Source organism: Nelumbo nucifera, chromosome 4, assembly GCF_055504915.1.
Source record: "Nelumbo nucifera cultivar China Antique chromosome 4, China Antique-T2T, whole genome shotgun sequence".
NCBI classification, from domain to species: domain Eukaryota; kingdom Viridiplantae; phylum Streptophyta; class Magnoliopsida; order Proteales; family Nelumbonaceae; genus Nelumbo; species Nelumbo nucifera.
The window spans coordinates 20,290,275-20,312,174 of NC_142652.1; the positions used below are offsets into that span (position 1 = coordinate 20,290,275).

The 21,900-nt window shown below is 42.1% G+C and overlaps 1 protein-coding gene across 2 annotated transcripts; it reads left to right on the forward strand.

Annotated features, from left to right (window-relative positions):
- The first annotated feature begins 11,772 nt into the window (after positions 1–11,772).
- Positions 11,773–21,839, forward strand: LOC104597959 (uncharacterized). 2 transcript variants are annotated; one of them, XM_088903409.1, is made up of 3 exons: positions 11,773–12,574; positions 12,663–13,968; positions 19,908–21,839. In XM_088903409.1, the coding sequence occupies exon 3, from the start codon at positions 20,052–20,054 to the stop codon at positions 21,699–21,701; it is 1,650 nt and encodes a 549-aa protein (XP_088759535.1). In that variant the 5' UTR covers positions 11,773–12,574; positions 12,663–13,968; positions 19,908–20,051; the 3' UTR covers positions 21,702–21,839. The 2 variants fall into 2 exon arrangements, with proteins under 2 accessions (XP_088759535.1, XP_010258075.1); XM_010259773.2 differs by having other exon boundaries at positions 11,773–13,973.
- Positions 21,840–21,900: the final 61 nt, after the last annotated feature.

Below are 21,900 nucleotides of genomic sequence, written 5' to 3' on the forward strand. Positions count from 1 at the left end.
TTTCTTTAACTACTTTGATTTTCTTAACAAATTTGAATGAACTTGCACCTTCTAACTGCATTTCAGTCCATTTAGAGCTCAACAAGAGAACCAATCCCTCCTCTTCAAACCACATATTTTCCATTTTGAAGGGGTTTTTTTCGAAGTTTGCATTCCACACACCAACTGGATAAGAGCATGATCCGAAATAGGTCTTGGGAGGGCCACTTGCTTTATGAGACTAAATGCATTTTCCCAATCCGGAGATATGAGAAATCTATCTAACTTGACCAATGCCGGGGTTTCTTGGTTATTAGTCCAAGTATATTGAGCCCCCAATAAAGGGAGATCAATCAGATCAAATCCATCCACAAAGTCAGCAAATTTTCTCATGTCCCTTGTCTACCTATTTCCACCCTTTCTTTCCTCCAAGAATCTAACCACATTAAAGTCCCCCCTATTACCCATGGAATAGAGTGCACCCCTCTTGCTTCAGCTAGGTCTTCCCACAACATATCCCTCTCTGCACTAACTGTGGGCCCATAAACATTAGTTAATTGCCCTTGAAAGCCTCTCTCAAACTCTAAGATTACCGTTACCGTAAAAGCCCCCACACGAGAAGAGACAAGCTTATACTTTGATATGTTCCATATCGTTAGGATACCCCTCGCACTTCCTCTCACCAATTTACTCACCCACCTTAACTGACCATCCCCCCAAACACTTCTAATTACTTCTGCTTCCACTGCATCCAATTTGGTTTCTTAGAAGAACACCAAATCCAATTTCCATCTTGTAAGTAGATCGCAGATCACCATCCTTCTCCTACCTGACCCTAACCCCTTCACATTCCATGAAATAATTTTTAAATCCATAAAAAAAATTAGAGAAACCCCCTACCCTTTCAATGACCTTTCTTCTCCCCTCCCCCTCTTATAGATCCCTCTCCCTTTCCCGCTTCGTCATTTAATCCCCAAGCCAACCTCATCATTTCCCTACTTTTTTTCACTCCATTTCCACATTTTTTTGCATTCAGCTTGCCCATCTCCTCTAACCATCACCTTTCAATCTTTTCTAAATACCATACCCTCAAAAGACACCCCCAAGAATTTACCCAGCCCCAGAATCTTGGAATTCACCCACGCCGAAGTAATTTCTGCCCCTTTACCCTTATCTCCCTCTTTCCCAATCCCTCCCTTTCCACCCTCAAAGTTTTCCTCCACACCCTTATCCCTGTCTCTTTCCATAGTTCCCCTCCTCCCCACTTCCAAGGAACATACTTGGTAATCACCAGCTTGAGGACTGATGAACATCTGAGAAGCTTGGGCTTCCTGACCGTGTATCATTGCCAGTGGTATTATTTCCGCCAACTCCACCTCAAGCACTTAGATATTCGCCAAGATTATAGCACCATCTTTTCCAATACCACATGACGCCAGAGGAGTCATCATTGGCCTATCTTGTCCATTTGGATGTGGCATCTGCATTCGTCTTCTCTGTATCACTGAATCTCTTCCCACTAAGAGCTGAGAACAACTTCTGCTCCTTTCAAGTGGTGGGGGAGGATACATTTGGAGCCAATTCAGGTCGGACAGAGCTGATGCACCATTCTCAATATGGGTTTTCTGAGCCATACCCAAATTCAGGTTACTCCAAGCTATGGTGGGTTGGGCCCACCCTGAACTGGTCCAACTTTGGGTTCTCGGAGGTGATGAAACTTCCCTGACTACCCCTCCATTCTCTCCAACCATTCCCAGCCCCCTCCAGCTATCGTCTTTTTTGACTGTAATGAGCCCCCAACTAGCAATAGGTTTAACTCCTGAAGGCATTCCATCAGAGTCTCTTTGACCCAGTTTTTTGAAAGTCCCGCACAGCTTTGTTCTTCCTTTGAATTTTGAATTTTATTTTGATTTTCTACAGAGATCTCCATCCGACGGTTGTCCCAAGCGGGATCAAATTCCAAATCCACCCTTTCAGCCTGGCTGGACTGAATCTGAGTCATCTAAGATTTTGGCCATAAACTCATCCCTCTCTCCCCTTCCGCCTTCTCCTTCTCCGACAACACCCTCCCTCAGCAGCTTTCCTCTTCATCGTTCACTAGAACTAGAGTTCTACTTGTCGACGAATCTTCCCTCTCTTCCTGTAGCTCCCACCTTCCCCAATCTCCCTCGGTTCTCTCCCCCTCCCTTCTAGTCACCCTCGGACCCCTCTCCATCCAAATCCACACCAGGAAAGATAGATCTCCTATCACAATCTCCACCTTCTCCGAGATCACACCCCCTGCCTTCACCTTCATTCTAACCCATTCATAGGTCTTAATTTCTTCCGAAGAATCATCCATCCCGAGGAAGCCCCTGTAGATATTTCCAATACCTTCTATAACACTTGGACACCACAGGGGTAGTGGTAGTCTGAAAACCTTTATCCAAAGTTCTTTCGGCTCACTGAGAGACCCCAACTTCTCCCAATTGTAGTTTAACATCATTTTTTCCCACCACTCCAATGCAAGTCTATTTTGTCCCCATGCCCAAGGGTCGTTCTGAATAACCCATTTTGCCTCTTCTTTAGATGGGAAGATGAACATAAACAAATCTTCAACAAGTTTTTTCACCCTTACCCCATCCACCTTACTCTAGCACCCTGTCGCCCAGGTCTTCACTTCATCTACCGAACAATTTCGCTCGCATCGTCTGTCCCCAGGAGAAAAATTTTTCTGTCCCATCCAATTAAAATGGAACACGCCACCCTCTCCCTCTTACCTTTCAAACTGACGGAATTCAGACGTAACGACAGTCTGGACTCCAAAGTTTTATGAAATCTAATTATTGCTCCAACTTCTTTCTGTTCTCCTCCCTCCCTAGCATCACTGCATAGCACCAAACCATCCCTATGAGTGCCTAAATCTCCACTGCCATTGAAACCACCATTACAACCATCACCGCTGAAACCGCAACTCTCTCCACATTCTCTCTGACAAGAGGGGGGAGACATTGTCATTGACGCTATTCAAAGCTCTCATATGCAAAGTTATCAAACACTGACAAAGTGTATTAATGGAAGATAGAGATAGCTTTTCTTCAGAAGAAACTCTTCAACTTAACCAAATCCATCGTTCATTTGAGCATATATTCAATTTCAAGATTTGTTTATATATCCATAAACTCACACACTACAATCATGCAGCTATTTGGAAGCTCCCTTGGTCTCATAATAAGAGCCTACTTTGATACCCATCAACATCGATCCCTTGCCTATATATATGGTCATGCATGATTCACACTCTTCCTCACTTGAATGTTTGGCAGGAATTAGCAAATCCATAGGAGAATTACTCAATTGGAGATTCATGGAGCATGTTAGAATAAATATTTAGTTATGGGACAGCTGGCTAACTGCAACAGCTAGCCAACCACAACAGCTGGCCAACCACCATGTGTCACCACTTGCGTAAATTAGTTACGAGTCAGTTAGACTAACACAAATCGTATTTATATCACACCTGATTACTCATTTCAATACAAGAAAGTCTATGATAAGGTTCTAGTGTTTTGTGATGAACCTACGTTCTCTGCCATCTCTGTTATGAGTTTTACATTTGTGATGAACCTACGTTCTCAACTGTCCCTGTTTTGAGTTTTTACATGGTATTAGAGTCTGTGATTTCTTCTGTTGTTGCCCTTCACCTTTGAAGCTATCTCTGATTCCTTCTCTTTCCTCTTGTTCTCTCATCACAGAGTTCTTCCTTCTTGTTGTTGCGTCTGCCACTGCTTCAAGGATTGACAGCCATGGAATCTGATCCAACTTCCCCGTACTACCTACATCCATCTGATAATCTAGGGAGCATTCTTGTTTCTTTTCCTTTGACTGGAGACAATTATTCGACATGGCAACGGGCCATGTGGAATGCACTGAGAGCCAAAAATAAATATCGGTTTGTGGATGGATCTTTACCACGGCCGTCAAGATCGTCACCAGAGGAGAATGCTTGGGAAAAAGGGAATTCAATGGTGGTTTCCTGGCTATTTAACTCTCTGGCCAAAGAACTTTACGAAGTGTCGCCTTCATTGACTCGGCTTCAAAAATCTGGAAAGAGTTGGAAGAAAGATTTGCACAGAGCAACGTCCCATGACTCCATTAGTTGAAATGGGACTTGGCAATGCTACAACAAGGAGACTTAACCGTAATAGGATATTTCACAAAACTCAAAGGATTACGGGATGAACTCGGAAGCCTCACCGATCTCCCTCAGTGTACTTGGAGCCTTGAAGCATTTCATGAAGGGATGAGAGATCCATCATATGGATGGCCGAACCCTACAGGTAGGTTGGGCGAAATTTCAAAAATTTCTCTCTCCCATGTTGGAATCACATTCCCTATTTTAGAAAACTGCATTTTCAATGATCAATCTTGAACCTAAACCAAACCAGATCTGAAAACAAAAGGAAGTGGAGGGATATACCTGATACGAAGTAGTAATAACCTCCATTGAAGGTATTAACGCCCAAGGAAAAATCCAAAGACTACTTCCACCAAAAATGACACGGTGCAGGTTGAAGCAGAATCAACAGGATGGTTCTTTAGCAAGAACTGAATTTTTCAGCAAGAATCTGATGGAGGGCTAGTGAGCACGACTTCAGATTACCTTTTCTGCCAAAAGGTAATATCAAGAACCCTTCTTGATCGCTCCCACAGGTGGAGATCAAACTGGTATGGCGGCAAGAGCAGGAGAGAAGGAGACAGTGCAGTCAAATTGTGTTGTCTCTCTCTGGAAATCAACAGTCACTCAGATGATTTCTGTTGTTTTTTGAGGGTTCGCCCTGTTCTCCTATTTATAGCCTTAAAGAGAGGTTCTCTTAATCCCATTAGGAATTTCCTAATCCAAATCTTGTATTTGGATATGGATTCTCTTTAAGAGATAAGGATAATCCCTTTCTTAACTGCAGATAAAGATTAGCCCTTCTAATCTAATTAGAAGTTTCCTGATCCAAATCTTTATTTGGATCTGGACTCTTTGAGTGGATAGGGATAATCCCTTATCCTATCTGCTAATCTAAATCCCAGAATCGCCCCTTTTAATTAATCTCATTAAGCCAGTTCGAATTGGGCTTTAGGCCCATTAAGTCCATCTACTCACTTACCCTCCAAACTGCTGCCCAGTTGGATATCCTTGTTTGGCGTGAGACCCAAACATTGATCTACACATCAGCCACATGGGTTCAACCCAGCCTCTGTTACAAGGCCTGGCCGAATTCACTGCAGGAGACAGTGAACCCCTGAGTTCATCACCATGGGCTCTTAATGGGCCCAACACTTACACTAAATGGTCATTGGGTCAAGTCACTTTATAAAAACCTAAGGACTGTGGGCAGATGCAAGATTAGCCCATCAGGTATTACCCTCAATGGTCTTACACTTAACCTTTCAGCCCATAATGATCAAACACTGCCCGACAAGAGATGACCTCTCCTTCAGCTGCAAGGTACAGTGCTGCACTCTCTACTCACATGGATCCCGGGAATTAAACCTTTTGCAAACATTTTGAAACCATAATATATATATATATATATATATATATATATATATATATATATATATCTATATAAATATATTTTGCAAAACAAATTTCAACGGTTGAAATCGGCTGCCGGCAGTTTTGGTTTCCATTAGAGAGAGTGCATCCCCGATCATTCACTTTGTTCGACAAAGGGGTTGATCATGTCACTATGATCACCCGCTCAGATGAATTCTTAGACTGTCCCAACATACCTAGGTTTTGACCCCCTCTAAGGATCTCACTGATTGGCATATCAAAGACAGCCCAATCCGACACCTAGTGTAGTATCATAATCGAGTCTAAGGGTCCGGTGTAACATTCCAGTTTTGCTCATCTATCTCCAAGGTCCAGGGCAATACTGGAATTCTGGTCCGGTTCAGGGTTTCAAGAAAACCCACACTGCATGTACCTCAGGTCTCACCCTGGCAGCTGAGACAAGCCACCCCAACCAACTTGGCGGCACATTAGTGTCAGCTTTGGCAGGATAAATCTCCCCAGATTTATCCAACGGCTGTGAAGATTCTAAACTAACACAAGTCTCGTATGTGTCCAGTTTAAGGGTATTACACAGAAACACACCATAATAACATGAATCAAATATGTACTTTATTCATTTACATTAAATGTCATAATGTACATCATTCTGATTGGAGCTAAGGGCATACATTGTCTAACATTTCATTGCTGATCGTGAGGAAGAAAAACTCTACCAATTCTTGATGGGTTTAAATGAATCTTTCAACATCATTCGATCAAACATTCTGGGATCATATCCATTGCCGAGTTTGAACAGAGCATATTCTCTTATAATCCAAGAATGCCATCAGATGTCAATCTCTCTGCGAGGACCACCCAACCTTGAAGTTGCTGCACTAAATACTGTGTCAAGATCCATGCCTCGAGAATCCTTTGAGAATTGCAATCGTTCTATGTATATTTGCAATCATTGCAAGAAAACTAGACATACAAGGGAGCGATGTTACAAGCTTGTGGGTTACCCCGCTGGATGGGAGAAAGGCAGACCAAATCACTCTGTAAAGCCTGGCAAGATTCCCCAACAGAGTACATGTGGTAATGCAGACACTAATGATGATGAATCACCTACCGCTGGTTTGACCATCCAGCAATATAACCAATTGATGGGCCTTTTTAGTAGAGAGAACCATGAATCAGCTGCACATGTGAATCTTTTTGGTAAGAACTTCGCTGTCTCTATTGGATGGATTCTGGATAGTGGTGCCTCCGACCATATGGTTTCCATTGCATCATTGCTATCTAGTCGCACCCAACTACATTCATCCAAACCAATTCATCTTCCGAATGGGAACATCACAACTACATCCCATTACGGACCAAATCTGATCATTAATCATGTTTTACATGTCCCAAAATTCCATTGCAACTTACTCTCTGTTAGCAAACTTACAAAGGAGTTGCAATGTGTTGTTCTGTTCTTTCCTTCGTTCTGTGTTCTCCAGGACCTTGTCTCTCGGACCGTGATTGGGATGGGTAGACTCGTGGATGGACTGTATTACTTTACCACTACTGGGTCTGTAGATAGCTCTACCATGTTTATTGCAACTTCGAATAAAGGCCAAGAACTTTGGCACAAACGACTTGGACATGCCTCATCACAGTGCCTTTCTCTCATTCCAGAAATACCGACCCTTCCTCAAAACAGCTACTGCGATGCATGCCACAAGGCCAAGCAATCCAGGTTACCATTTCCTACTCAACAGTCTCGGGCAGATCAGCCCTTTGACTTAATACATTGTGATCTATGGGGAGGGTATAAGACTCCATTGCATACGAGCGCACACTACTTTCTTACCATTGTTGTGGATCATACAAGATGTACTTGGACTTATCTTTTGAAATTTAAATCTGAAGTTGTTCGTCGTCTTATATCCTTTTGTGCTATGGTTAAAAGGCAATATGGTCACTCTGTTCGACAAACTCAATTAGATAATGGTAAGGAATTCTTCTCTATTCCCCTTCTCAATTACTTTGTTGAACAAAGCATAACTAAACAACACTCTTGCATAGCAAGCCCTCAACAAAACAGTGTTGCAGAGTGCAAGCATTGTCACCTACTGGAAGTCGCCCGTGCGCTATGCTTCCAAGCTTCACTACCTGTCACTTTCTAGGGGGAATGCCTCCTCACGGCCACATACATCATTAATTGGTTACCAACACCATTCCTTTCAGGAAAATCTCTGTTAGAAGTTCTACTGAAGCAAACCCCATGTTACAACCATATGCAAGTGTTTGGTTGTCTTTGTTATGCACAAGTACAACCCAAACCTCAGGAAAAATTTTCTAGCAAGGCAACACGCTGTGTATTTGTTGGGTACCCCTTTGGTCAAAAAGGGTATCGTGTGTTTGATATGGCTACTGGGCATATCTTTACCTCCCGAGATGTCATATTTTATGAAAATCAATTTCCATTTCAGACTTCACACTCAACATCAACCACTCCTGTCATCCTATTGCTTGCGTCCAACCATGGTTCAACCATATCATTAGACCCATTGGTCCATGACGAGCATGGAACACTACCACTAATCACAAGTACACCTGCTAGCAGCCCGGAAACACACGTGGAACCACTCGAACATTTGTTTTTTGATGATATACCAACCAATGCAAGCTTACTTGAAACTGCCATTGAAGAAAATGACCAAGTTTCAACCCAACTTGGCCCACGACCGTGTAGAGCTCGACAAGTCCCCACCTGCTTGCGCTCATACGACTACCAACTCCCACCTTCTCTTGCCACTGCGGTCACCAGCCTAGGTGCTTGTTTAGCTACAATTTCCTCAGAGATAGAACCATCCTTTGCTGAGGCTATAAATGATCCCAAATGGTGACAGGCAATGGCAGTCGAAATCGAAGCACTTGAGCACAACAACACATGGACACTTGTAGACTTACCACCTGGAAAGAAGGCCATAGGTTCAAAATGGGTCTACAAGATCAAGTTGTGAGATGATGGTAGCATTGAGAGATACAAGGCCCGTTTGGTGGCAAAAGGTTATAATCAAGTCGAAGGCCTTGACTACCATGATACCTTTGCACCCGTAGCAAAGATTGTTACTATTCATTGCTTACTCGCAGTGACCGTTGCAAAGTGTTGGGAACTTCACCAGCTCGATGTAAACAATGCATTTCTACATGGTGGGCTTCAAGAAGATGTTTACATGCGCATCCCTCTTGGATTTGCCAAAGATGGCGATCAACGAGTGTGCAAAATCCAAAAATCCTTATATGGCCTCAAACAAGCCTCATGGATGTGGTTCCAAAAGTTCACTCATGCACTCTTGCATGCCGGTTTTACCTAACCAGTGACAGACTATTCACTTTTTACAAGCAAGCAAGACAACTCCTTTGTTGCAGTCCTTGTGTATGTAGATGACCTCATCATCATAGGAAATGACCCAAGCTGCATTGCCTCCCTTAAATCATACCTCAATGAGTGCTTTAGCATCAAGGATCTTGGACCCTTGCAATATTTTTTAGGCATTGAGGTAGCTCGTTCAAACTCAGACATCTTCTTAAGTCAACATAAACACATCGTTGACATTTTGAATGAAATCTGGATGCATGAATGCAAACCATGTTCAACTCCTATGGAACAACAACGACACTTCATTGATGATGCCAGTTCAGCCCTTTCAGATCCAGCTCAATATAGGCGTTTGGTGGGACTAGACCTGTTCATGGGTCGGGCCGGGCCGGGCTCGGGTTGGGCTTTTACTCTTCATGAATAGAAATTTGTTAGGCCCGAGCCCAAGCCCGGCCCGACCAACAGGCCTACAACTTGGGCCCAAGCCCGAAGCCCGACGGTGACTGTGTTCGTCGGAGCTGAGTTCGTGATGACTGTGAGCTATGATTTTAATAGTGAAAAGTGTGTCAGTTCGCGTCTGAGAGAGAGAGAGAGAAAGAGAACTCACCACCGCTGCCGGTGCCTATATTCGTCGCTCGTCGATGTCTGAGATTTGAAAGAGAAGTGAGAAGAAAAACGAGAGAGAGAAAGAAAGAGAGAGAAAGAGAGAGAGAAGGAGAGAGAGAAGGAGAGAGAGAGAGAGAGAGAAAGAGAGAGAGAGAAGGAGAGGACTCACCGCCGGAGTTGTTGTGCCGGTGAATGTTCGCCGCCTCGCCGGTTGTGTGGCTGCCTTAGAGTGTGATGATTGAGGAGGATGTGAAGACTGAAGAGAAGAGAGGTTCGACTAAGGGGAAAGAGGTGAAAGAGAAGAGAGGTTCAGCTTAGGGAGTTAGGGTTTTTAAGTTTAGTCTATAGGTCGGGCTGGGCTATTTTGGCCAATCCCGAGACCGGCTCAAATTTATTGCGGGCTGGGCTTTTTGGCCCGGGGTTAAGCCCGCGGGCTCATTTGCATGTTCAAGCCCGTCCAAGGGCCGGGCCGGCCCGTCGGCCCACCCGGCCCATGAACAGGTCTAAGTGAGGCGCCTCCTCTACCTTACGACCACAAGGCCTAATATCAGTTTTGCAGTCAATCAACTTAGTCAATTCATGAAAGATCCTCGAAAAGAGCACCACCAAGCGGCTTTATGGGTGGTTAGATATCTCAAGTCTACCTCTCTTCATGGCATCTTCATCCCATCCACTAATGACTGTGGTTCGGGGGTTCTGTGACTTCGACTAGGTTAGTTGTCCATTTACCCGACGCTCCACAACAGGATATATCACGATGCTTGGACAGTCCCCAATCTCTTGGAAGATGAAGAAGCAGCACATTGTGTCGCGATCCTCAGTAGAAGCCGAGTATCAAGCCATGGAAGTCACAACCTCAAAACTGATTTGGCTTAAACGGGTCTTTGCGGATTTAACAATTCACGTCGCAACACTCATGGAATTGCACTGTGACAGCCAAGCCGCTCTCCATATTGCTGCCAATCCGGTCTTCCATGAGCGTACCGAGCACATTGATATCAATTGCCATTTTGTTTGAGAGCAGATTGAGAGCAATGAGATCAAAACATTTCACATCAGTAGCAACAACCAGCCAGCAGACCTCCTCACCAAAGCTCTCGGGGTGGCATCATTTCAAAACCTCATTTTCAAGTTGGGCATTACGTCTTCTCATGCTCCAACTTGATGGGAGGGTGTTAGAATAAATATTTAGTTATGGGACAGCTGGCTAACCGCAACAACTGGCCAACCACCACGTGTCACCACTTGCATAAATTAGTTACAAGTTAGACTTACACAAATTGTATTTATATCACACCTGGTTACTCATTTCAATACAAGAAAGTCTGCAATAAGGTTCTACCCTTTTGCCATGAACCTACGTTCTCTGTTCTAAGTTTTTCATTTGCGATGAACCTACATTCTCGGTCGTCCTTGTTCTGAGTTTTTACAAAACACCTGTGTGTTGGGTCTCTAGTAAATACTAAATAGGATAAAAGTTTGGTAAGATAAACCCTTGGCTCTTGCCTTTCTATGAAATTTAATTTCAAGGACGTCAAAAGAGAAAGAAGAAATCAAGAAATTGAAACCCAAGTAACCAATGCACTTGCAAATTGCAATCTAATTCATTGAGGAAAAAAAATATCTCATGCAGGCCAGTAACACCGAATAGTTTTGTATCTACTTTGACAAAGTCTCTACAATCGAGGTTAGAGACTACTACCACCAGATTTGCACGCATTGCATGGTTCACACCACATGGTTGCCTACCCCAATCTGCCCATTTTGCCGCAGAAGCATTGCCAAAGTGGTTTCCAAGGGTAAGACGGAGAGAGAATCGGACAAGGAGATTTCAGTGAAGGCATCAACAACTTCTAGGGTTTGTCAGCTGCTGGTTCATTTTGAAAGATGGGTGGTTGTGGTTCAGGGAAGATTGTTGCTAGTAGCAATGTTTGGAACGCTATCAGCTCTAGCACTCAGTGTAGGGAGGATTGCTTCTCGAAGCAAAACAAAGAAGATGGAAGAAAGAAATGGGTAAGAGAGATGGGGTTGGGCGGGTTAATAAAATTAAGGGTAAATTTCTTAAACTACCCTTATGGTTTAGTTAATTGACCAAGTGTACCCCTACTGTTTGAAAGACTGGTGCTGCCTCTACTGTTTCTAATAATTGACTAATCCTTCTTAGTCGTTAGCATTTGTTAACAAATATTTGTAAAAGACTATTTTACCCTCCACAGGATCTCTACCTCTCATTTTCTTCGTTGTAACCATTGGAACCGCTGTAACTGCCAAAATAATGGAGTTATAGAAGAAAATCTTACTGCAAAAGTCATTGGAACTGCCGAAACAGTGGGGTTTCACCGAAGTTGTAGAAGAAAACCTGAAATGGGGGGACCTTGAGGCAGCACACAAGATCCCCAAGGCCTTGACTACAAAAGTCATAAGGGTCAAATTCACTGTTTGCTAGACTGGCTAGAAAGCTTCGATGGATGATGGTGAAGGATGAAGTGGAAGGAATAGGGGCGGCCTCAAAGACGGGGGTCACCTGGTCAGAACACAGGGGGTGTGCAGTCAAGAATACTAAGGGCTGCAGGGAAGATTTCAACGTTCAAGGTGAGCACAGTTACTGATGCTAAGAGATGCATCGCTACTTTTCCTAGAAGAGGGAAAATGAGCCCATGGAAGCTTTGACAAGGTTGGAAGGGGAAGAAGATGTTCCGAATGATAAACCCAGTAATAGTTGTTGTTGTCGTTGGGACATTCGCTAGAACTTTCATGGCTACTGCCACCAGATCCGCTGCCGTAGCCTTTAACTCTGTAGGAATTCTGGCCAAATCCCAGCTTACCTCCGGCAACAGTCCATCTTTGCAGCTCCAATCTTGCATTGGCCTCCAGTATAGATCGAGGAGTTTCCGAAATCCCAGCTTACCTCTGGTAGCAGTTCATCAATGCCACCACGCCATGGTTGCAGGGTCTGATGCAGGTTTTGTTGCAGAGATCCTCCTTCTCTTTGTCTCCCTCTTTCCGTCGCTAACTGCCTTCTTTAAACCAAGCTTCGCTTGGCCAAATCAGATCTGGGTTCCTTATTTGCTGTCGAAAGGAAGAAAACGGTAATTCCTTTCGATAGTGAGATAATTCCATATGATTGTATTTATAGTATGGTATTGATTCAGTTACCTGCTTTTCATAAAAAAGCAGGTAATGGGATGATCAGAGAGGACGAAGTCGCCGGAGGGGAACCGAGCCAAAGGTTTCCGACCCAAGTCCATTACAACCTCAATCAAGCGGTGGAGTTCTGGGTGTTCGCTTACCCTCCGTCGCATCTCCTCTGGCAATAGAGCCAATAGGTGTCCCAATTCGACGTCGGATTCATCTTCCGCCGTGGAAGAAGAAGAAGAAGCAGCCAAGAACCGTACCTTAAGGAACAGTAAGATAGCACTAGTAAATTTAAAAAACAATATATGTCACCTATATACAAATTTAACGGAATATTAACAGGAGCAAACAGTAGAGTTAGTCAGTTGTCAGAAACAGTAGAAACAGTAAAATAGCACTAGTAAATTTTTAAACAGTAGTTTAACTAAATCATAAAGATAGTTTAAGAAATTTATCCTAAAATTAAAATGATTTTTGGAATCGAGACGGTCGTTAAATATGAAACTCCGTTTAAGTTTTAGGTATAAAAGGTGGCGTGGCGATTCCCCTCGGAACAGACGATGTGAGTTCTATCAAAATAGCCCACTAGACATCGTTACAGGAAGACCCTTCTCCTCGCCCTTACCCCTCCGCCGTTTCTGACCACACCCTCTCCCCGTTCGGCCTTTGACTACTTTCTCCAAAGCTCGGCCAGAACACCTGCCATTGCCACTTTCTTGTACGAAAATTTCCTTCTGAAACCAGCACCCCTTCTCCCTGCGTTTAACCACATCTCCGCTCTCCACCTTCTTCCCCAACCTTTCCCAATCTGAATCCTTTCCATCTATAAGCAACTCTCCAATCCCCAACGCTCACCAGTCTTCAGCAAGGAAAACATCGATTTCCACCGGCAGTCACCTTCTGCAACCAATTTCTTCGCTACTCTTCTTCATCGTCGCCAGCCGTCGACACCTCTCACCGTCGACTCCACCCACTGACACCTCTCGTCTTCATCACTGACATCTCTTTCGCCTTCAACACCGATACCTCGCACCTCCGGAAAAAGAACGAGAAGGGCAGAGCGATGCCGGATAAGACGGACCTGTCACCAGATCTAGTAGAAAAGGAGAGCCTCGCTACCAGTTAGATATCCGATGAGAGAAGAGAGAACGCCGCCGCTGTTCAACGAAGAAGACGATGAACAGTGACCTTCGTGAGATTAGAAGAAACGGAGAGCTTTGTATTCCGATGAGAGAAGAGAGAACGCCGCCGATGTTCAACGAAGAAGGCGATGAACAGTTACCTTCGTGAGATTCGAAGAACAGTGAGCGATGCCGGATAAGACGGACCTGCTTGGTGCTAACTTCAGGTCAGGTGCATTGTTATGTACTACTTATGTTGGATTTTATAAGATTGGGTTTAGTCGTGTTGGATTTGGTATGAATTTGATGGTTTCTTATATTATTTTGCTTTCCGAGTCTGTTTTGTTAAAATTTAATTCGTATTTTTTATTCCAGGTTGATAATGGTATACCTACTAGAAATGCAATTCTAGGTTTGTTTTGTAGTCTTACTTAGCATCACTTCTTGCTTCTTTTGCTGATAGATTTAGTAGTCTAACTCGGATAAAACTGAATGGATTCTCAGCTATATTTTAATTGCAGCTACATGGGGCGGGAAAATGTGATTTCTTACTGATGAAAGTGAGATTGTTTACAAGGAATACCAAAGGTAGACATTGCATACTGCACGAACTTGCCTTGGTACTGGAGAGCCAAAAGTGGATTGTAATGTGTCTAAACTGTTTAGTTAGCTAAATAGGCTCCTTGACATGGTAGAAACCGCATGGTTTGGTGCAACTAGGCTGGGAAAGCTAGGCTACAGGGACATAAGACTGTAAGTTCCATTAGGTTGGCGGTCCCTTGATAGAAAGTTGATCCAGAGATTCTTCTTTTATTTACACATAATATACTGATATAGAACCTGAATTCCCCTGTAAACAAGGTGGTCCACTATTAGCACTTTGTTGGGAACCACTGGCCCAATAAACATGTCAACATGAATGGGAGCATAACGAACCCATGATTCCAATCTTCGATCATAGCTCTTTCTCTAGCCAAAGGCAACATAAAAGGATTGAACAGATACCTTCCATTAGGGATCTTCTTGCCATCAAAATTTATCTCTTTGCTGCAGAAGAATAAACACATCTCCAAACTTTTGCAAAAGAAAGGGTCATTCATTCATTTCCCCACTTAATGAAGGTATTTAGAAAATTGGGTTGCACATAATGTCCTAATCATATCTAAATTGTAGAGAAAATTGAATTGAATCAAGTCATGAATCATAAGATTATTTCTATTTTTTGCAAATTTGTCAAAAAATTAAATACAACTATGCTTAAAGGCTAAATATATATAGAAAATAATTCTACCCTATTTTTAGTCCATGTCTACCATATATGTACCTAAAATAAAATTTACCACTTGTTCAATAGAAGCTTAAGATGATATAATCAAGTTTGACTTAAAAAAGTCAAATAAGTAAAAGAAAAATTATATTAAAGGGAAAACAAAAAAGGATTACAACAGAAACAGGTGTTAAGTTAACACCCCAGAAGCCCCCCACCTCCTCCCCCCCCCACCCCCCACACACACACACAAGAGCGTCTGCAACTCTCCTCGCATTTTCTTCCCTCCTCTTCCTTTCAAAGGCTTCCAAAGCTTTCCTAACAATACTTTCCCCTCCCAAAAAGAATAAGCCTAGAGACTTTCCGATTTCCACTTCTCTATCAACCATAGTTTTCAAGGCGCCAAGGCGAGGCTAGGCGACAGGGGGGTGCCTAGTCGCCTAGGCAATGGATTTTTTATGTAGAATATATAGATCTTAGGGTAGTAGTAAATTTTAAGTTCTTCCTTATTGGTTCAGGTTTTAAAGTCTTTGGGGTTTCAATACAACATTTAGAAATGTTTATATTGATTAAACCCTAACAAATAAGAAAATAATAAAAAGAAATTAGTATATAAACACACAAAATGAATATTTTAGTTTAATAGTGTCTATTTTATAATTATAATGTCAAAAATAAATAATAAAAAAGTATTTTATAATACATAGTACAAAATTGTTTGGCGATTAGGCGAGGCGAGCCTCAAAGGGCGCCTTGTCACCTAAGCGTTGCCTTGACAGCTATGCTATCAACTAAGCTCTTCAAATCCACGCCAATGTTTTAAAACGCGGAGGCCGTGATAGGCGAGGCGAGCCTCAAAGGGCGCCTTGTCGCCTAAGCGTTGCCTTGACAACTATGCTATCAACTAAGCTCTTCAAATCCACGCCAATGTTTTAAAACGCGGAGGCGTGATGCGAGGTATTCCACTACCTAGAGGCATGAGGCGTAGCCTCCCGAACACAACAAATTGGGCCGCATCGAAAAGGGGGCGAAGCCCCCCAGCCGAAGGGGCAGGGGCAAACCACTTTCTTCCCCCTTATCTTTTCTTCCCTTCCCTTTCCTTTCCTTTTCTTTCCTTTTCTCTTTTTTTTTTTTTTTTTCTTCTCTTTCTTTTTCTTTCCCTTCCCTTTTTTCCTTTCCTTTCTTTTTTTTTTCTTTTTTTTTTTGTCTTTTTATATCAGATGTGCATGAGGCGCATGAGGCATACGCCTCTAGCACGCCTCATGAAAAAAGCGCAAGAGGTGTACGCCTTTTGCACCTGAGGCGTATGCCTCAGAGGCGTCAGCGCCTCCCACGGCTTTTAAAACACTGATCCACGTTTCCTCTTTTTTTCTTCTCCTCCATCTCCACATTTGAAAGACTCAATGTTCTTATTTTCAATTGAGCACTCCAAACTCTCTTCCAAACCAAACTTTCTCAGATCCTTATCTTGGGAGATTGCTGAAAGAACCATGTTCCCGTCATCAACCTGCAAAGGTTGATTCTCCACTTGGCTGATCTCCGGATCTGAACTAAAAGTGTCCTGATTGTCTGCTTCATTTGAAGCCTTCAAGATTGACAATTTTGGCTTACCTCCTTTTCTAATGTAAACCCTTTTATAGTGTTTTGTTGGTCCCCCCTATCAAGCCTCTTTTAGACGAGAGAATGTTAGTAACATGAATAATGTGCGAATTACTTGTTGCTAATGTTGTTCATTAGCAATGTTGTTCATTGCTATTTGCTTATGTTGTTCATTCATTCATTGCATTAGCATATTCAAATGAGAATTTAAAATACATAAACATAAGATGTAAAGCATATTCAAATAAGAATTTAAAAATAAAATCAAACATATAAAACATTTTCAAGCATGTAAAACCTGTAATCTCTTTTTTCACTCAATTGCATTATTTCAAGTAGCTAAAACATATTACATTTCTAATTCTACGAGCCGCCTTTGTGCCACACCCCTCGAGGCAAGCCCAAACAAGTCCATATCAGGTGTTAAATTCTTAGTTCTCACACAAAAAATAATGAATTTATAACTTTCATTGCCTTTTAAGAAGATATTTTATTGCAATGAATGAATGAACAAGTAATTTGCACATTATTCATGTTACTAACATTTGTTTGATTTTAAGTTTATATTCATTGCCCTTTAAATAATAGGTTTTTTAAAACATTTGTTTTAAAATTTAAGTTTATATTTTTTTATCAATATTATGTTTAATATTTTTGAATTTTTTGGCATTTTTTTGAATTTTCTGACAATTTTGTTTGATTTTTTAGCATTTGTTTTTATTTTTACGCCTTGCTTCAAAAAGGCGCGCGCTTTGCCTTGCGCCTCAGGCGCAAATTGACCTCTGCGCCTTTTTTGCGCCTTGCACTTTTAAAACACTGCTACCAACCCTTTCCCCTGATCAAACTCCACCACTTCTTGTCCCTCGCCAGAACCAAACACTCTAGGCATCGGTGAAGCTTGACTGGCACCACAAGTCTGAGAAATGTTTTCCTTCTGAACAGCTGGATTGCCAACCTCCTCAATTGACTCATTACTTTTTCCGTCATTGGCATTTGGAAGATGACCAACCTGAGATCCACTGCAATCACTGCTACCTTCTTCCTCTTCTTCGACACTTGTGGCTGTTTATCCTACATATGATGGCAAATATACTCAATATATTGTAATAATGCAAATAAATCAATTTCTAGTAAGGTCTTCAAAAAACAAGTCACCTTTTACAAAATTAAATATAAATAAAAGATGTCAAAGTAGAGAACTAATTCTTAATTGACTTGATTAAAATCACAACAGATTGTATAAATCATAAGATTTATGAATCAAATCGTAGGAAATTCAAACAAATCTTACAAGTTCTGTTGAAAAGGATCCGAACATAAGATTCAAATTAAAACCCTAAGGATTCATGATTCAAATCGTGAATTGTATCGTAAATTGTAAGGTTTTGACAACATATGCACACCACTGCCCTGCCTTGGGTAGAGAGAAAATTATTAATTTCCCTGAAAAATCCTTGGAAAGATACTCAAAGAAATACCAATACCACTCTAGCTATCCTCCTAGAAGCATATCCTAGAGCCATAAACCACTTCAAATTCAGTTAAAACTTAACAGAACATAATCGGCAAGCACTTACCATAAAATTGATCCGATAAGAGGATGGCAAGCTTAGACTCCTCATTGAATTTAGATCTTTTCCAAGTCTACTCTCTCTCTCTCTCTTATATTTTGTCCTCTTGAGATTTTGAATAACCTAACTCCAAAACAAAATGGTTTTTGACCATGACCCATACAAAGACATATATACTTTAATAACTAACTTTCAAAATTTGCAAACCAAATCAGCAGGTTGGTGTATCTCCTCTATTAATCCTAACACTCTACCATTTAAAGTACAAATAGATATGCTACCTTAGAACACCTTTTACCCTTTTCATTTGTATTCCAAGTCTAGGGACCAGGGACCATTGCTTGGTATAATGGTAAAATATCTGGCTGACAAACATAAGAATGAAGGTTCAAGTTTGAGAATGACCACTTTGTGTCCCATTCCATCCCATGCTCCCCCCCCCCCCCCCCAAAAAAAAAAAAAAAAATCTTTGGAATAGTGGCCTGTTTTGTTTAAACGTTACCTTTATCATATTGTTATATGTGGGATGACAATCTTTGATGTGTAGAAATATTTATATTTTAAAATTGATCCATCTGGTTGATTGCTTCATTTAAGTGTCTCAGGTTGATGCATTCTGAGTTTTTAGATGGTAAGGGTTGTTGGTGATACATGATTGTTTTCAGATGGATGGGAGACTACCTTCTTTTTGTTCCTTTGAGAGTGAGAAATTGCCAAAGGGAGGTGAGCTGTCTGGTATCCAGAGTGAACACCTTGCTTATTAGATAAATATCCAGCTTAGATAACTACTCATCAGAGTGCAGCTTTGCTAATGGTGGGGGTAGGGAGACAAATTGTTTTGGAGAGCCTCTCTTCCAGGGAAGAGCTGTAAAGGGCAATCTCTACCCAACATTTCTTGTTATTTTCTTATCTTTGTTGTTCTAGGGTTATCATTCTTTTGAACCTTGACTAGGCTTCTTATCACATTCATGTATGTCAAGACAGAGGCACTCCAACTGTTGTATCCTCTTTTTGATAATGAAGAAAAACTTATTAAACAAAATGCCAGAAATGAGTTGGGCTTTGGCATCTTTCCCGAGTTTAACATGGTTAGTTTTCTTGATTGGTAATCTGGTGTGGGTACTTGTATTTATGTTTTTAAGGAAAGAAAGTTTCTGCTCCACCTTGAGTAATTTTTGGGATTAAAAATAAAGAAAAATAAGAAAATTAAGGACATCATGTTTGATGAATACCTGTGTGAGATCCAATTGGAAGCTGTCCTTTATTGTCTTGTTGTGTTTGACATTGATCAAAGAGCTTTGTATCAGGAATTAACATATCTTCAATAAGAAAATGTCAGGCAAACATAATAGAGGAAATAAATGGATGATGATCAAAGCTACAACAAATACTCTAGGGTTGATGAACAAAATACGAGTATTGTAGGATTTAGATGGGCCCAATAACAAATTTATTGCTTTTGTAAAAGAATGACAATATATCTTAAAAGAAGACTCTGTTGCCTATACTTCTGACCAGAGCCTGTGTACGCTAAACAAGAAAACGAAACATCTACCCCCCAAGTTTAAGTGCTCACATGACCATTGCATGACTTTCAAATGAAGAAAGATTGATAGTAAGTTCGAGGTATCTCTATATTTTGGTTAGACTAACGCCTTATTCTCAAGAAGTGGATACAGGTTATGCTCGGTGCTGAATCCATATTTTGATATGCATCTGATGTTTGCAGGAGGAAGACTTGCATTTGCAAAATGCTTACTATTTGGAGATGAAAGATGCTGGTTCATTTGAGTGGTGACTATAAAAAAACCAATCCTAGAGGAAGGAGGCACAGAGTAGCGGAAACTGAAGCACACCACCATTTGAATCCAAGATGGAGCATGATCTACCTGAGTACCCGGGATGCCACCCAGCCTTACTAGATCGGCTCCAAGCAGAAGCAGATGATGTTATCACCATGGTTGGAGCAAGTTGGGGAAATGTCATACGTCTATCCAAAGTTATTCTCGATTGGTCCTTGTTAAAAGCTGCATTCCAATGCTGGGACCACGAAAGAGGAGTGTTCCGCTTTGGAGAAAACCACATGTGCCCTACTCTTGAAGAGATTGCCTATATGATGGACATGCAGTTGGAGGATGACATACCATTCCCAGTAGCTAAACAGGGGTTTCGTGCCGAGATAAGCATCTTCCTGAAGTGTAGAAAGAATCAGCTTGAGATGATCAATGATAATGCTGTTTCCATTGAGTTCCTATTAAAACGAAGCATTACCAATCGAACGCCCCAAGATCCTGCCAAAGACGCTGAAGGGAAGAAGCATGCACTCCTTTTGGCTATTGTAGGACATCTTCTATTTCCCCAGGATCGAGAATCAGTCCACCCTCGATTGATAACTGTCCTAAGACAGTTGGAGGAAGTTGAGCGGGAATCAAGAAAGCCTGGCATCACCCTTGTACCCATGGTGTTGGCTGAGATACTGCGCAGCCTAACTGCAGTAAAAGCTTCTAGGATTTGGCCATTTCAAGGATCTCTGCAGCTACTCCAGCTTTGGTTGATTCAGCATCTGCCCTTCCTAGTGATCAGTAATGGTAAACCACTTGCTCCCAAGCCAATGTTGCAAGATGTTGACATCCTCCTCACTCAACCACAGTCCGCTTATCTCACACTTGAAGAATACAGTGGAAGGCTCCAGATGACCCGAGAAGAGGAGATTCAGTGGAAGATAGGAATGTCTATCCAGAAAGGTTGCACACAACCCCGCTTGGCAGCTGAGGGTAGGCATAGCATGGTTTTGGCTGGATTATATGGCTCGACCCCCTATGTCCCACTACTTGTTCTAAGGCAGTTTGGCTACAAGCAAATAGTCCCCACCTGCGACAACACCACTGGTGAAATCATTGAGTTTGAGAAATACTGTGCTGCCATGGAACGCCGCTTCAAGGAACATTGGGCATCGAGCAAGAGAGAGTTAGCTGTCACCCCCGTCATTCCACTATTCACTTGTGCACCAATGTACCGTGAATGGATACGGAATCCGAACATCTCCTCCCCTTGGGCACCACCAGCAGAGATCCCCACACCAGTCAGGCCTCCATCTCACGGTACTATATCAAAGGCATCACTTAAGCGTCCACTAGAAGATCTATTCCTGCAAGCTGCTATCAGTCTTCACCTGCAAAACAAGAAGAATGAAGGGCAGGAAGCAGCCAAGGCCAAGGCACAAGAAGACTACCTGCAAGAAGAGATATTGCGAGCACAAACCAGCCTAGCGGAAGCAAAGGCAACCCTGAAGCAAGTTGAAGAAAAGCTGGGTCAAGCCCTCCAAGAGAAGCATGAAGCCGAGTTACGTGCCCAACAATTTCAGAATGAGGTTGTTGAAATCCGCAAGCGCATGCAAGTCAACGCCACCAGGGATGTGATTGCAACAGCTTGGATGAGCAGTCGAATTGCAAAACTGGAAGACAAGCTTCGATGGCATGGCATCGATATCCCACCCCCTCTTCCCCGCCCGTTCAAACAATGATCATTTTAGTCTCCTGTCACATGTTTCGTATTTTTTTTTTCATGTTTTATATGGTATATTTTGTTAGACTTCAACAATATTAAAGATTCAGCTCTAATGTGTCATTTTATCATTAATTCAAATCTTTTGTTTGTGCAATTCATGCATCAAAGATTTGCCATACAATGCGTGTTCACACTTAAGTACAATTCAAGGTGCA